At 42.0% G+C, this 16,174-nt stretch overlaps 1 protein-coding gene across 1 annotated transcript in view; it reads left to right on the top strand.

Moving 5' to 3' along the window:
• Positions 1 to 16,174, top strand: part of LOC117874906 (vacuolar protein 8-like) — a 43,129-nt gene that overhangs the window by 1,183 nt on the left and 25,772 nt on the right. The window contains exons 2-6 of the mRNA XM_034765586.1: positions 4,547 to 4,666; positions 5,751 to 5,870; positions 7,074 to 7,193; positions 13,000 to 13,119; positions 14,255 to 14,337. Of these exons, the coding sequence (XP_034621477.1) occupies positions 4,547 to 4,666; positions 5,751 to 5,870; positions 7,074 to 7,193; positions 13,000 to 13,119; positions 14,255 to 14,337 (563 nt within the window). The remainder of the gene's footprint in view (positions 1 to 4,546; positions 4,667 to 5,750; positions 5,871 to 7,073; positions 7,194 to 12,999; positions 13,120 to 14,254; positions 14,338 to 16,174) is intronic.

Here is a 16,174-nt window from a genome sequence, read left to right as displayed (position 1 = left end):
ATAAAAGGAGGAGGCTGTTTTGTTGAGACAATAGGCATATAGACTCAATATGAAGACAAGCAGTACTGAATGCAAGAAAGACTACAGGGATCATCCAAACTTTACTGTACGAGATAAATGTTGAGGGGAAGGCAAGGATCCAAAGGATCCAACCTCTCTTTGCATTTTTAAGTCAATACACCTAATACAGAAATAAGGTAGGGTTACTCATAGGCAATAGCAGCTACATATGTGGTGAGGATGGTTCCTTGGGCAATGCATTGCCTGTCTGTCCACATTTTCAAAATTTCACTGCACTTTTTAAAATCCCCTAGCCAATGTGGACACAAAGAGAGAAGAGAAGGATGCAAGTACAGCTTCTTATCAACCATTAATAAAAGAATGTCTATTACTGGTCTTCTTTAGCAGAACCAAGCTGCTTGAGATTTATCATGACATTCCATTTGTCACAGAAAAGGCATGGAAAATAGCGTTAGCACCCCCAAAATACGGGTGATCCCAGTTCCTTGTCTAAAACTTTAAGTATACAGCCTTTACATGGAAAGGCCTTTTCTGACCCCCAAATGAGAGGGAAAGTGCAGGCTATCTGTGCAGTCAGCCTGCAGCAGCTACTGCAATCTATTGGTTGCAGTAGTGTCCACAGACTACTGTTCCCCATCTGCACTGGGATTTTAGCTGGTGGGATCTTAACCCTTTGTGGACCCATTGGCCATACTCCTGCTTACTCACAAAGCCTGGTAATGTGTTCCAGCAGAGTGAAACATCACAGAGTATGTGGGGACGGGGAACGGAGTGAGAAATTCCTCAGTACACTGTGTTATTATGCCTCTGCATTAGGAAGTGATAGAAAATAAGCTTAGGATAAAGGTGACTTGACTGCTTTAAACATGCATGCTATTTCTCACTAGTTATTGCACTAAGATTTTATAGTGCCAAATACCCATTTAGGTACATCAGAATGAAATTAGCATAACTGAAAGAACAACTAGGTTCATAGAGTATAAATAGTCTCAGCCAGCTATCAGGGAGGAATAAAGTCCTGTATTTTTTGAACAACCAAGTCAGCTGGGATGCTGCTTTCTTTCAAAAGACCAACCAGCGCTTACAGGAATAAAACTATTGAGAAAGATTGGGTAGATCAGGTAATGTATGCATTTTCTCAAAAATAAAGTTAGAGGTTACTATTATTGTCAGGGTTATTTTCTACTGGAGTCTCCTACCAAACCGTCTTTAGGAAAAGACCAAGTATGGAATATTTCAGCTCAAAGAGCTAAAAGACAAAGGATGATTTATTATGAAATTTGCATTAACTGCTCCAACTATAACAACACTCTCTTGTTCTTTTTGGCACAGTATATTAATCCCTTGTTTGAAAGATGCTATCTTTGCTTCAGCAATGGACTAACACCACAAACAAAGATTACTGCATCTCCTTTGTTTGAGCCAGCAGCTAGAAAGGCTCCTAAGTCCTAACATCTGTCCTTAATTAGCTATTCGAGCAGAAAAACAGCCACAAATATGGTCCAACTGTTATTCAAATACTATATGTGTAATATGACTGCACATATCTGTGACGACTTGTTTCTCTACAAAGGCCACCATGCAAATAACTTTGCTTTGTATCAGGTGAGCGTTGTTGCTTCTTGTTTCTTTTTTATTCTTACTGAGAGTCACAAGTAGTGGCTGGGCCATCTGTGATGGTCCAGAGAAGTAGCAGCCTTGATTGTGGACTGCAGCTGACCTAAGAAGGGGCAAAGATGGCTCAGGTTACCGGCGTCTACTGATTTTTTGGGGGGAGCTGGGATTGGAGCAGTCCTTAACGTAAGCTACAGCAGCATACTAAGCGTCAATGCTCTCTATAGAGCTACCCAGCAGTGCAGAATAACCAGTGTGCATTATGCTTCTGCCACTTCTCCTGTTTCTTCCACTCCCCCCTCCACTGAAAATGTGTCTGATGTTTTAGCCACATTATACCCAGTCATTAGCATGGGCATTTAGCAGCTAAAATATTTTACATACTTTTTTGAATACTGGTATGCAGATTTTGTATTTTCTTAACTTTGCATTTTCTGGCTCCTAGAGGCTTTATGATTAAAAATAGTTTATACTGAATTTTCTTAGTTTAGAGAAGAAAGGGGGAATGTCCATAGAAAACTAGATTGTGAGAGCTATAATACTGTTTTCCATCTTCAGATCTTAACATGCTTTACAAAGTACCATTCTCTCCATTATATGGATAGGGAAACTGACATACAGGGATAAGAGTGACTTGCCCAAGGTCCTGAGGAGTCTACTGGTGAAGCTAGGACATGAACCCAGGTCTCCTGAGTCCTACTTCAGCTCTCTATCCTGTAGCCACTCTTTATAGAAGCTACCCTGTGAATTGATAGGAAAGGTTTAATTTCACTACTTTTGTGCTATGAAACTGGATGTGGAGGGAGGAGAGAGCTGATGCTGTTTCATGTTAGCTGCAATTGGTGGCTTTTATACTTTCACTCTTGTCATAGCATGGAAACCACTTCCTTCATGTAGTTAATGACCTGCTAATGAAGACCTTTCTTTTTTGTTTGAGCTGAACTCTGTGGTCCATTCCATTTACAAAACAACACAGACATATCTAGTTCCCTCCGGTCTTAATTCCACTTCTACAAAACTGGTGCCTCTTCCCTGCCTCTGTAGAATCCCACAGGCTTAAGTTCTTGGTTAGCTGCTCTTTCTATCTTCTCCCTATTGGTCATCATATTTCTTTCTTTAACCTTAACTATCACCCATATTAATAATATGCAGCTTTATTAGCAGCATTTTCTTTCTACCATAGTTACTGCAACTCCCTTCTTTATGCCTGTCTAGATGAAAGCTCATCCTTCCATAGGCCAGCATATGTAAAATTCAGGTGTGTGGCTTCTCATGTGTACAAAAATGTGTGACCACATCATTCTTATACAACTTCACTGGCTTCCTATTCATCAGTTCAAAATTACCAAAATGTATAAAATTTCTTATGGCTTTTCTGTCTTTCATAGATTAACTCTCATCTCTGCTCCCAGATCCCTCCATTCCTCTAGCAGAGGTCTCCTCTCTGTCTCTCTATATAGTTACACCACCCATGATGTGAGAACATTTTACTTTGCAATTCCTGCAATCAAGAAAAACCTTCCTGTATCTGTCCACTTGGTTAATTCTCACTCTTTAAAAATCTAAGATAAAAATGTGTCTTTCTCACTTTGCCCCAACCCTTCTCTGGGCTGTTGCTTAATTCTGTACAGTGCTTTGGGTTATAGTCTTCATCCCAAAGTGGCTATACAAAATATGCTGGTATTGCATTCATAAAATATGAGCCATCTATTTCCATTAATGTGCATCTAGCAAGGCACAAAATGCTACTATCTCTACTCTTCTCTTTCGCAACATAAATACGTCTTGACAGAGGGGCCAGTAGAGTTGTTTGTTTTTTGTGAGACAGGGATAACCTTGTCTGGGATGATTAACCGTGGAAAAATCTTTCAGATTAATTGTTGCAATACTACTTATCTGGAACATGCATGGATTTGCTTCAGATAATGGTAGCCTTAATTAGTATCACATTCTACATACCTTCAGGTGGGCCTATCCTGATGATTCAGTTCATTAATGATTGAACATTAACTATGGGCCAAATTCTAAATCTTTATTCACAGCATGATAGTATCTTTGGGTAGATGGACCCCTCCGGGCATAGATTTCCTCCTTCACATGCAGAAGAAGGGACACCGATTTCTGCAGCAGTATTCTTTCCACCTCCCGTAGATGTCACAGAGGACTGTCTTCAGGTCCTAGGATCCATTGGTGTGTTAAGTGCAGGGAATGAGGGTTGGGAGGTGGTGGGGAGAAGTGGGTAGGCCAGGGGTTTCTCAGCACCCAGTAGAAACATAGGAGAACATTTAATGTACTCAGAAGCAGTTATATTCACTGTCTTGAGAAGCCCCTTCCTCTGGGATGGGATCCTTAAAGTGGAGGCCTAGGGGCAGGCATCTGCTGAGGAGGCCTTAGCAGTGCATCTTCTTTGATGCTAGGCAGCCAGGGCAGAGCTGCAGGGGGCCTAGAGCTGCTGTGGAGGCCCAGTACTTCTGCAACTTTGATGAATTCCCAAGAGCCAACCTGTTTGAGTAGAACTGTGGTTCGTGCTGCATGTGGCTAAATCTTGCTGCCCTCACAGAATGAGATGAGGAAATTCCACAGGGGAAACCTTGGAGTTTTCCTCCTTCCTTAGCTCTCTCTTGAGGTTCTACCTCAGGAGGGGGTGATCCAGTCTTCAGATTCTGATCGAGCTAAACTCCCAAAGAAAGACTTCACTGAATAAAAACTGAGGGCCAAATCTTCTTCTGAAGCATTTGATACTGGCCACTTTTGGAGATGTGATCACTAGAGTAGACTTGCTATAGTCCATTCCGATATGCTAGTCCATGTGTTTTGGGTTGCCTGCTGGTTGCCTTGGGACTTCTGAACTCCTGAACACTAAACCTTTTCAGGATTAACTAAATCTGTGCTGTCATTGTACATTCCACAGGTTTTGAAATGTCACCATTTGGAAAGGACTCCCTGGAAGCTCTGAGGACCTTAGCATTTTCAGAAAACCCTGGTTTACAACAGTCTGCTGCTCTGTATTACTTGCATATGAGTCAGCACTGTAAGTAAGCTCCTTCTGGTGCATTTGAAGATTTTCATAAATATAACTAAACAAAAAGTATTTTCCCCAAACTGTTAAGCTCTTTAATGAATTTAAGATCTTTTTTCAATCTCTTGTTGCAAAGGAAGTGCTGTCATAGTTTCATATGTGCAGAGTCACTTATGGAACAAGTGACATCTGATTTTATTATAGGCAGATGATACTGGTGCCTATAAGAGACAAAGTCACCTTTATAACTATGACAATTCTGTAAAATTTCAACACAGCCTTTATAGGATATGCCTATTACATTTAAATTGGGTGTACTTTGAACCGCCCATAAGTTACACAGCATAGGGTATTGTGAGAGACAGCAGAGGAAGTGTCCTATTGGGGCTATACTGTGAAACCCCAGGAGATGACAACTTGCAATGTCTCTTTGATGAAAGTTTTTCAGATGGTCCGTGAACAGGGAGCAGGAGTCAGTACACAACTGTCTAGCAAGGCTGTCCAGCTGGAAGTTGGATATTGAGGTTTCTCACATCAGACTTGATGTGAAAGGATTCGGGATTTTGAGTTGTGCTTTAAAAATATGGGGAGGGAAGCTAGCTGAGAGGTAACAGACAAAGTAGGGACAGTGGAGGGGAACAGTGAGTAAATATTTTTTATATAAGATGAGTATTCAACAGTTTGTACATCAGAAAATGCATCAAATTCTCCCCTTGGCTACACATGTGCAATTCCCTTGATTCCAATAAAGTTACATCAGTAGAGAATTTGGCCTGATGTCTTTACATCATATGTTTCTTACTGCTGAAAAGCACACATAGTCATTCAACCTAGGATCTGATATGGGGCAGAAAGACTTGTTTGGTAGCTAGACTTAAAAGTAATTTCTGTTTTTCCCCTGCTTCCCCACGTTTGGCCAATAATATTTCTAAAATATCTGATTATTAAAGTGATAGTGAACAGCTTGGCCTGATCGCCTTACTGAGACTGGAATATAAATGCACAGTATTTGACTATGGTAGCATCTCAGCCTGAAGATACATGAAGAAATGACAAAGTGGAGAGACTTGTTCATTATTTCTTCTCATTTCTACAGTGAGCACCCATCTGCCTGCTGAGCATTTGGAATCCTATTATGCTTTACTGCAGTCCAGTGACATGGAGGTTCAGCAGATATCTTCCTTGTCCCTCGTAAATTTTTTGCTGGAAGGAAACAGTGAGTAAATCAAGAGATCTCTGCTCTTGGTGGAAACAGATTTCTCTGTTCACTAAGACCCAATTTACGTTGAGAGTACCAGTACTCGCACTGGGTTTTGATCACACCTGACAGAGAACACCGCCGCTGTCTTTTCAGCAACAAAGATAGTTTTTAGACTCAAAGTCTGACTTTTAAATAATGTTTATTTTTTCTGTTACAACTAGCTGGATCTTATTGTCAATCTGCTTTGGGGAAAAAAGATTTATTTTTTGAAAGATTAACTTATTTATTTATAAAACAGGATAGCTTCACTCTGGCTGGACCAGGGAGTTATAGATGACATTGCCGTACACCAGTAAAGCTCACTACACTCTATGGCAGGGGTCAGCAACCTTTCAGAAGTGGTGTGCCGAGTCTTCATTTATTCACTCTAATTTAAGCGTGCCAGTAATACATTTTAACGTTTTTAGAAGGTCTCTTTCTATAAGTCTATAATATATAACTAAACTATTGTTGTATATAAAATAAATCAGGCTTTTAAAATATTTAAGAAGCTTCATTTAAAAATTAAATTAAAATGCAGATTCCCCCGGACTGGTGGCCAGGACCCAGGCAGTGTGAGTGCCACTGAAAATCAGCTCACGTTCTGCCTTTGGCATGCGTGCCATAGGTTGCCTACCCCTGCTCTATGGGTTAGCAGGGCAGAAATTTAATCCACAAGGTGAGACAGGTAGTGGTACCACTGCTGCCCTCCCTTGGAGCCATGCCAGTATAGACATTCCATTACATTACCCTGTACCAGCAGAAGCCAGCATCAAGCTAGTATGAATCTAGCCCATTATCTTTGGTGACTAGCTGTAAGTTATGGAGTGTCACTATTTGCACATGAATAATAAAAATTATGGGGCTCAGCTAGAATCTATAACAAGGACCTCTTATAATTTTTCATTTTTCTGAAGTCACTTTACAGAATAACACAGTAGCACGTTTATATACAGTTATATAATAGTAAAGAAATCTAAAAAAAATTGATCACCCAAACTCTCGAATAAAACATTATAGCCATGTGCATTTTGGTGCAATAAATTCCAATCTATTTGAATGCTAAATTCATTTTGCAGAAATTAATATACAGACTCCAAAGGAATCCAAGAGAAGATATAATTTTTGCACCTATAAAGGATGTGTTAGCTAGTCACCATTTTATTTGTTTTTGAATAGTAAACAAAGAACAAGTTGTCCAAATGGGTTTACTTGAGCCAATTCTGGAGCTGCTCGAGTCAGGGGACTCCACTGTCCAGTGCAACTCCTGTGCCTGCATAATGACTTTGGCTGTCTCAGGTCAGTACAATGTCTTTTTCCTTTATTCGCTGTAATGAACAAATTCAATTTGTATGTCACACCACCTGCATGTGAAATAACTACTTGTGAGTAGAGTAGTCACATGAGGCATCTGGTAGTTTCACTATTCACCCATGATAAAGTTAATCCATTTGACATGCAAGCTTAATGCACTTCTGGAAGTTGCTCAGAGACTATGGTGATGAAGGTGATATAAGAACTCAGTACCTAGAATATAACCTAGTTCTAGCTTACAGACATCCAATATCTTAAAGGATTTATCTGAGAGAAACTCATACAGTCATTTCCCTTTGAATAATGCTCTTCATGTAAGACACTTACTGTACTCTACAATCCTAAAATAAAATTAACATGGAAGCATATTCAACCTTTAAGAGAATCATTTAAAACATTTAAAAATGACTCATCTAAATCTGAGAATTCTGAGTTTAAGAACTGTAGTGCACCCTCCCTAAGCTGGCAATAAGCTCCCAAGCAATGAAGCAAAGTGAAGCTGTCTATAAATATGACAGCAGATGGTACCTAAGGAAGCTGAGATATCCAACAATTACCAGCTTTAAAGAGTGGCCAGGAACATAAGCAGAAAGGAAATCCATTAAGAAGAAAGAGAGCAAAAGGTCAGTTCTTTCCAAGATCAGCATAGGATTTCTGAGTGAAAGCGTACACATAACACCCTCTGAAGCCACATTTGAAGTCCTCTGCATATGCTCCAGGTTGTTGTTCCCCGCCCTAGTCCACCAGTCAGTGGCTTGAAGTAGTCAGTGCTGGAAGTTACTTCACCTTTGAGCAAGAACTCTCCATTGATTCTAATATGGAGTTTTTAAAAAGTGACAGCATAATATGGCACAAGATTACGAACCAGGGTTAAAAAAAAATGGCAAAGATGGAGGACTAGATTGCAAAAGGGGTTGGCAACAAGGTGCCTCTAATTTTTTACATCCATGTGCAGAATGAATTTTGTTATGTATACCAATATGGAGGTGATGTGTGGCAGGGGTGGGGCCAAGGGGTTCGGAGTGTGAGAGGGGGCTCAGAGCTGGGGCAGAGGATTTGGGTGCGGGTGTTGAGGGCTCTGACTGGTGTGGGCTCTGGGGTGGGGCCGGGGATAAGGGGTTTGGGAGGGAGCTCAGAGCTGGGGCAGAGGATTTGGATGCAGAGGTTGAGGGCTCTGTCTGGGGGTGCGGGCTCGGGGGTGGCGCTGGGGATGAGGGGTTTTCAGGGGCGGGAGGGAGCTCAGGGCTAGGGCAGAGGGTTGGAGTGCGGGGCATGAGGACTCTGGTTGGGGGTGCGGGCTCTGGGGATGAGGGGCTTGGGGTGCAGGCTGCCACGGGGCTGCGGTGGGGAGAGAAAACTCCCCCCAGCCCTCTCTTTTTCACAGCAGCCCAGGGCCAAGAGAGAGTTGTTTCTCCCTGGCCGCAGCAGCTGCAGGGCCGGGGCCTTGGGTGACCAGGTGTCTGGTTTTGGACAGACTGGAAGACCCAGTCAAAAGGGATCCTGGCGGCTCCGGTCAGCACCGCTGACTATGGCGTTGACTGTCCAGTTGGGGGCGGTGCTGCGCCACAAAGGGGCTGGCAGGCTCCCTGCTAGCTGCTGCGCCACGCAGCTCTCTGATGGGGAAGCAGCCAACTTTTTGGCCTCCCCCCATGAGCAGCCGGGGGGGGGGGGTCCGCATACTGCCCCGCCTCCTGCCCACGGATGCAGCTCCCATGTTTGGGTCAGGGCAGGGGAGGAACTAGCGTGAGCATGACTCATGGATGTTGAGGAATCGCGTGGCGCGCGCCGCTCCCACTGCTGCCCAGCCCTCTTCTCCTCGCGCTCCTCGTGTGGCTGGGCTTGAGCCAGGGGCAGCTCCAGGCACCAGCGCACCAAGTGCGTGCTTGGGTTGGCAAGCTGCGAGGGGCAGCGTGTCGGTCACCATGAGGGTAGCAGTCAGGCTGCTTTCGGTGGCATGCCTGTGGGAGGTCCGCCGGTCCCGCAGTTTCGGTGGCGAGTATGCCGAAGGCACGGTACCGGCGGGCCTTCTGCAGGCATGCCGCCGAAGGCTGCCTGACTGCCGTGCTTGGGACGGCAAAATACATAGAATTGCCCCTGGCTTGGGCTGTGGCACGTGCCCTGCAGCGAACCGCAGTCTGTCTGTCGCCCTATCGCCGGCACCCAGGAATTCGAGGTATGTGTATCCCCGTCTCCAAGTCCTGGGAATGGGGCTGCACCCCAATCCCCCGTCACTGCATCCCTCCCCGTCCCAACCCCCCGCACTCCCATCACTGCATCCCTCCCCATCCCAAACCCCGCCCTGCACCCCCATCCCACTCACTGCATCCCTCCCCGTCCCAACCCTCCCACACCCCATCCCACTCACTGCATCCCTCCCTGTCCCAACCCCCCCTGCACCGCTATCCCCCGTCACAGCATCCCTCCCCCATCCCATCTCATCCTGCCCCCCACACCTACCCATCCCAGCCCTGTACCCCACTCTCCCACCCATCCTATCCACCTCCCAGAACTGCCACCCCCATGTCCCTCACCCCCCACATCCCTGCACCCCATTCACCTCCATACACTGCTGCACTCGCATTATGTCCCTATAACCCTATGAAGTCAATGAGCGTTATTAACACAGAACTCTTAGTTAGAAGGAAGCCTGGAAGTAGTAATGGAGTCTGACTATGGGTTCAAAGGAACCACAGTTCAAGAATCAAAAGGGGTGTATGAAAATCCAGGAATATTGCCAAAGCAAGCAAAAGTGATCGAACGAGATGCATTATACTAAGTGAAGGTAAAGCAGCCAACAGTAATTCTAGCATAAACAGTAGGCACAGTAATGCAGAGAAGAGAGAATATGAACTGAATGTTCACAGCAGCAGTTGAGGGAGACCTGAGCATTCATGTTAGGCTGAGTAAGGAGAACATCTCACGTGTTTTCCTTACAAAGGAAAGTCAGATATAAAAAGAACAAAGAACAGGAGTACTTGTGGCACCTTAGAGACTAACAAATTTATTAGAGCATAAGCTTTCGTGGACTACAGTGGGCTGTACTCCTGTTCTTTGTTCTTTTTGCGGATACAGACTAACACGGCTGCTACTCTGAAACCTGTCAGATATAAAAATGGTTTTGATGATAAATCCAATTTCATAGAGTGTCTCTCTTGTTGCCAATAATTGTGCACACATCTCTAGGAATTGTAGTGCCAAGAGAATTGTCAAGTGCACAGAAATGGTTTACACTGGCAAACTGGAACTAAGAGTTGTAGGTTGCAAGAAGAGTTCTTTAAGTCCAGGGCACTAACTGGAGGAAGCTATTAATTCTTCAATGCTGACTTGAAGGAACATCTGGATACATAATCCCTTTCTGAAAGCACAGTAAGTGGGGCCTGAGCAATGGCAGCTATAAAGGGACTGAAATTACTCTGGTAATCAGGTGGTCCAGAATAAAAACAGTCTATTCAGCTGCAGCTTTTATGGAGATTAGAATAAAAAATTCTCTCTCAGTGGGATGCATATCTCCGTCCATCCCTGTGATAAGATTAGCCACTTAGCTAGAGATCAGCCACAATGCATGAATGATACCAGCACTGGAGCAGGGAGAGGAGAAGAGTGAGGAGAATAAGTTATATAAAAATGCATCCAGCAAGCTCACAGTTATAATCTTCACCCAAGACTGCACCGCATCAGTTCAGTGGAGGAACTTAGTGAATGACCCTAGGGAAAAAGAAAACATGGCTTTCTTGGTTATGGGGGTAATTATATCATAGGTATTTGCTGTGGTTTTTCTATCTTCCCATTATGAGAGATGAGACACCAACCATTCTCAGCCAGGTGGGAGACTTCTAGATTAATTTCCTCATGCTACTCCTCTTCTGTCTCAATGATAACTAAAAGACAGCCTGGGCGATCAAGGGCCCAAGCACTGACCAGGAACATTGAACACTCAGCCACTGAGGCATCATGGATTTGAAGCCCTTTCAAATCAAATTTTAAAAAGACAAAGCTTTAAAGAGACAAAGCGTTAACTATGCATTGTGAATCTGATACAGAATTAACACCCTTGCTTTCTTAGGAAACCTCCCAGCAAGGGATCTAGATTTGAAAAATTTCCCAAGGAGCCTCTCTTACAGGAAGAAAAGAGAAAAAGATTTTATAAAATTACCTTGTCCAGACATGAATTTCCTTCCCACATTCATAGACACAGCTCACACTGTAGCGTGGGAAAGAATGGAGGAGGAGATAGTTTCAAAATTCCTAATCTGTTTAAATCTTTCTTTTGCTGGACTAATTAAAGCATATATCATGCCACACTATTTGCCATCAGATAAAACTACAGGAAAGGATTTTTGCTTCTACTGACTGAAGTGCAGAAAAAACATATATGCACATCATACTGTAAAAGCAATGAGAATATTTTTGGCCTCTTAAGCCTTTGGGTGAAATGGGACATAAAGAGTTGACCTCACCTTTAAGGAACTACACATCCATACTAGAGAGTTCCCAGCCTCCTTTCCCATATTAGCCACTCTTTGAACCAGCCAGATCCTGCAGACCTTACTCAAACAAAACTCCAATGGATTTCAATGGGCATTTAGCCTGAGTAAAGAGTACAAGATTTGGCCTTAGTTTTGTTTTTGTACAAAATATCCTGAGAATCAAAAGAAACATTGAGTGCTATTTTCAAAAGCATTCAATATTGGCCTAACTCTGCTCCCACTGAAATTCCCAACGACTTCACTGGGAGGTGAGTAAGAACAATAATGAATGCTTTTCAAAATCACAAGGACCAATGTGCTTGTTTCTGTACGAACGCAGAATAAAAAGATGGTCTCTATCCCAATGAGTATACAATCTAAGTATAAGACAAGAGACAACAGATTGATATAGACTGATGGGAGGGAGTACAAGTAACAATGGAACAACATTGGTCAGTATGATAGGCAATAGTCTCAGCACAATAGTGGCCTAATTTATCAAGTTTTTTATAGGCGTCACAGCAAAGGAGAGCTATTCTTCTCTCAAGACTGGGTTGAGAAAACGTTGTACAAGGCCCAAAATATTTAGTGTATGAATATGAAGTGATTAAATATGCCATAAGACATAGCCATCAAAGTAGAATTTTTATAAATTAATAATAAATGCCTTACACTTTTATAGTGTTGTAGCCATGTTGGTCCCAGGATATGAGAGACACAAAGTAGTGACATAATATCTTTGATTGGACCAACTTCTGTTGGTGAAAAAGCGAGGCTCAGGCTCTCATTCCTCCTCCCTTGCACTTCAGTCATCCCCTGTCAGCCCTTCCCCCCATTATTTTTAGTAAAAGTCACAGACAGGTTGCAGGCTTCCATGGATTTTTGTTTATTGCCCACGACCTGTCCGTGACTTTTAATAAAAATAACCATGACAAAAATCTTAACCTTAAGGTGGCACAGATAATCCAAAAACAGAATTTGGTTCACTGTGTTTATCCTGCTAAATTAATGAAATCCTACCTACAAACAAAATAAAGGTTTGTTTGCCAATATAATACTTACAAGATCATAAATACCTTGTTAGAGCACATCAGGGTTATAAGTTAAATTTGAGACATTTAAAATTCTGCAGTTAGCGTCTCTCTTTTTGAGCTCATGGGATTCACTCAGAGGATACTAAGGGACTTTGACAAATAGTAAAAATTCAGATAAAAATCCCAAATAAAGCTAGTTTTACACTTCCTTTCCAGAGTTTATTAGAGTAATGTGAAGACATACTGAAAAGACACTCTTCTTATTTCTCTCTCATTGTATGTTTTCCCCAGAGTCCAACCGAGAGGCCATCGGCTCAGCGGGAGTTATACCCTTGCTGGCACTTGCCAACTCCTATGATCCTAGAGTCCAACAAAATGCAGTTGGAGCTATTCTCAACCTCACACGATCAGGTACTTTCAGGTTAATGTTCTATCTACAAATTGCCAAAAGCAACTGCCCTGTAACTAGAAACAGCCTAATTTTATGAGGGATAAGATGGGATAACTTTGGAATCCTGATAATATATGTCATTTTCTTGGTAAATGGCATTAATGATGATGACCTTGGCTGAGTCTCTAAATTCAAAAAGCTTGGCCTCTGGCAGCTTATATAGACCCACCTGTTAATAGTTTGTAATTAGCAAGGGCTTGATTATCAACACAATTGAACTTGAGTGCAAACTATTAAGTCACCACTCAGGAAACTGACAAAAATCAGTTGCTTAAAAGAAGTGACCATTCTGGTAAAGGAGAACTGTACTAAGGACACTTCGGTGTATTTTGGGGTAATCTCTTAAAATGGAAGATTACTTAACAGTCGTGAATCATGGTATAGGTTTTAATGTGAATCTTATATCCCAAACCTGGTGTTGCAGGGTATACATTAGGATAAACATTATGGGCCTGGGCCTGTTTCATGGGATTATTCCCATGGGAGCATGATTTGTCCTTCTATGTTAAAAGACAACGTCATTATTCATTAATTCTAAAACAAAAACAATGGAAAACTTTATGTCAGAGGTCAATCCCATGCACCAAGATACTACTGCAGTGGCTGATCTGTCCCCTTTAGATGAGGTACTGGGGGAGGGTGAGAACTTTGCCTGTTGACTGTTACAATTGCACATTTTCAATTTATGGTTAAAAAAGATGTTTTATATGAAATAGACAGAAATGGCTTATACTAGTGGGTCTGATCTTTGCTTAGCACTTCTAGCAATTTTAATCTTTAACTTAAAAAAAAAAAAAAAAAAAAAAAGAGGAAAAGCCTGCTCAGGTGGCTTTCAGGTCATTAATGCTAAAATGATTTTGCACTGCCGTTCTGCTCCCATACAGACTTCGTCTTATTTGGAGTGTTATTTGCAAGTTACTCTCATTGGGGTACATTTGGATGAACCTAAATCACTCAGCACTGCCCAATGGTCCCTTTTTCTCAGAAAGCCTTCACAATGCTGCATCCATTTGATTGTATGCTGGGGAGGGGGTGATCCTTGATCCTTCCGCACCCTTTCACATACTAAAATTTGCCCTCTTTCTCACTTTACAGAGCGGATCCAGCAAGTCCTGTGCAGGGAAGGAGCCCTCCCTGTCCTCATCCTAATGTTAGAATCTCCCGACTCAGAAGTACAGGTATAATTAAAACAAGCCACAATTTTTAAATAATAAAAGCAAATTATACAATCCTGGAGCTAGCATAACTATTAGATTTCAAAAATACAATGTAAGCACTTGGGGCTTCTCCAGGGTTTTGGGAGTATTGGAAAAGAAGGAGAAATAAGGAACGCAAGGGGCTTTTGACTTTGTTTTTGTTTTTATTTCAGTGAACCAATAGGTAACGGTGTCACAGTGAAATGCTGAATAGTTGTATAAACACTGCTTTGGGCATGCAACATAGGTCCAGCTGTGATAGGAGAAAGCTGATATGAAAATACATACACAAAGCTGTTGTGATGATACCAGTCTTCTCTCTGGCAGAATCATAGATTTCATGCTTTCCTGTTATCCTTTTGCATCAGAAAAATTTAGTGGGGGATTATTAATTATTATGTTAATTATTAGTTATTATTATACTACAGTGGCTCTTAAGAACTCCAGTCATGGACCAGGGCCCCATTGTGCTAGGCACTGTGCAAAAACTCAATTAGTTTATCATCCAAGTATAACACAAGAGACAATAGGGTCGTACAACAGACAGGGAGAGCACAAGAAAACAATGAGACAGTACAGGTCAGCAAGATAACCAATGGTATCAGAATACCAGCTGCCGGTCAGTTGTCAAATTTTTTGTAGGTATCAGCTATACCTTTGAGGACATCAGACATACATCAGACCAATTACAGTTAAGACTGGCTCTCTTTACTTGTACCTCCATATTTTTATTATGCCCGTTAAAGCTTTCCAATATTTTGGATGTGTGATTTTAAAAAAAAATTATTCTTGTAGTTGGTTATGTATATGGGGTGCATAGCCCACAATGGGGGTTGCCTGACCTGCATATAATGGGTGATCTATATGAGTATCTCATGATGATGCACACCTATGAAGAAAGCTTTGTATTAAAATAATCCAGAGAAAGCCAATGACCAGAATCATGGACAGTAAAGATGGATAGGACCTGTTACATCATCCAGTCTGTCTCCTGGTCTCTTACATATTTTTGTTAGTATTTCATCCAGTCTTGTTCTAGATATCCCAAGAGATGAGACCTCTACAACTACTTTCCACAAACATTCAGCATCACAGGTTTTTCCTGATATGCATCTTAATTATTCCCTCTCTCTATTTTATCCCATTACTCCAAATTATACCTTCCTGTATCTCACTAAACAAGCCTTGGTGATTACACCCTTCCAATATCTGCAAATGGTTATACACCATCCTCTGTAGTGCACACTGGGAGAGAGTCTCCCTTCTGACTGATCTATGCTTGATGTAGGAAAGGCTGTGGGGTAGGAGGAGAGGTGCCAAGGTAGATTCATGCCACACTTGTATGGCCCATTGTCAGGGCCCATTTGTATTATGTCTTTATCCTCCTTGGCATCTGCTTATTTCAGTAATGTATCTCTTTCTCCTTTCTAAATTAGACAGACCAATGTTTATCATTATCTATGCCTACACTAGGAATTGGAACTATAACAGACCATTTTCTTCTAAACTAAGTCTCCTTGGACAGGAAACGAAAATAGTTCAAATAGTAGAATAGCTCCAACAATATTGTTTTCAATACTGTTTCAGAATTCTACTTTGAGCAGTGGTGCAATTTCCTGGTGTGTACAGGACTTGAGTTTAAGGTCCTGCACATTGTTTTCAGTCCACAAGCCAATTTGAATTAAGATTTTGTGAGTTGCTATTTCAATCTTACTAAAATCTAAACATATTACATCTAAGGCATGCATCCTTTATCTACTTAGTAGTAATTCTATCAAATTGGCTCCTACCAGTGCTAAAAATAAAAATTTAGCAGACC

The sequence above is a fragment of the Trachemys scripta genome, chromosome 3 (genome assembly GCF_013100865.1).
Source record: "Trachemys scripta elegans isolate TJP31775 chromosome 3, CAS_Tse_1.0, whole genome shotgun sequence".
Taxonomy (NCBI): domain Eukaryota; kingdom Metazoa; phylum Chordata; order Testudines; family Emydidae; genus Trachemys; species Trachemys scripta.
Note: the sequence above shows the minus strand (reverse complement) of the source record. Positions and strands in the feature narration are given on the sequence as shown.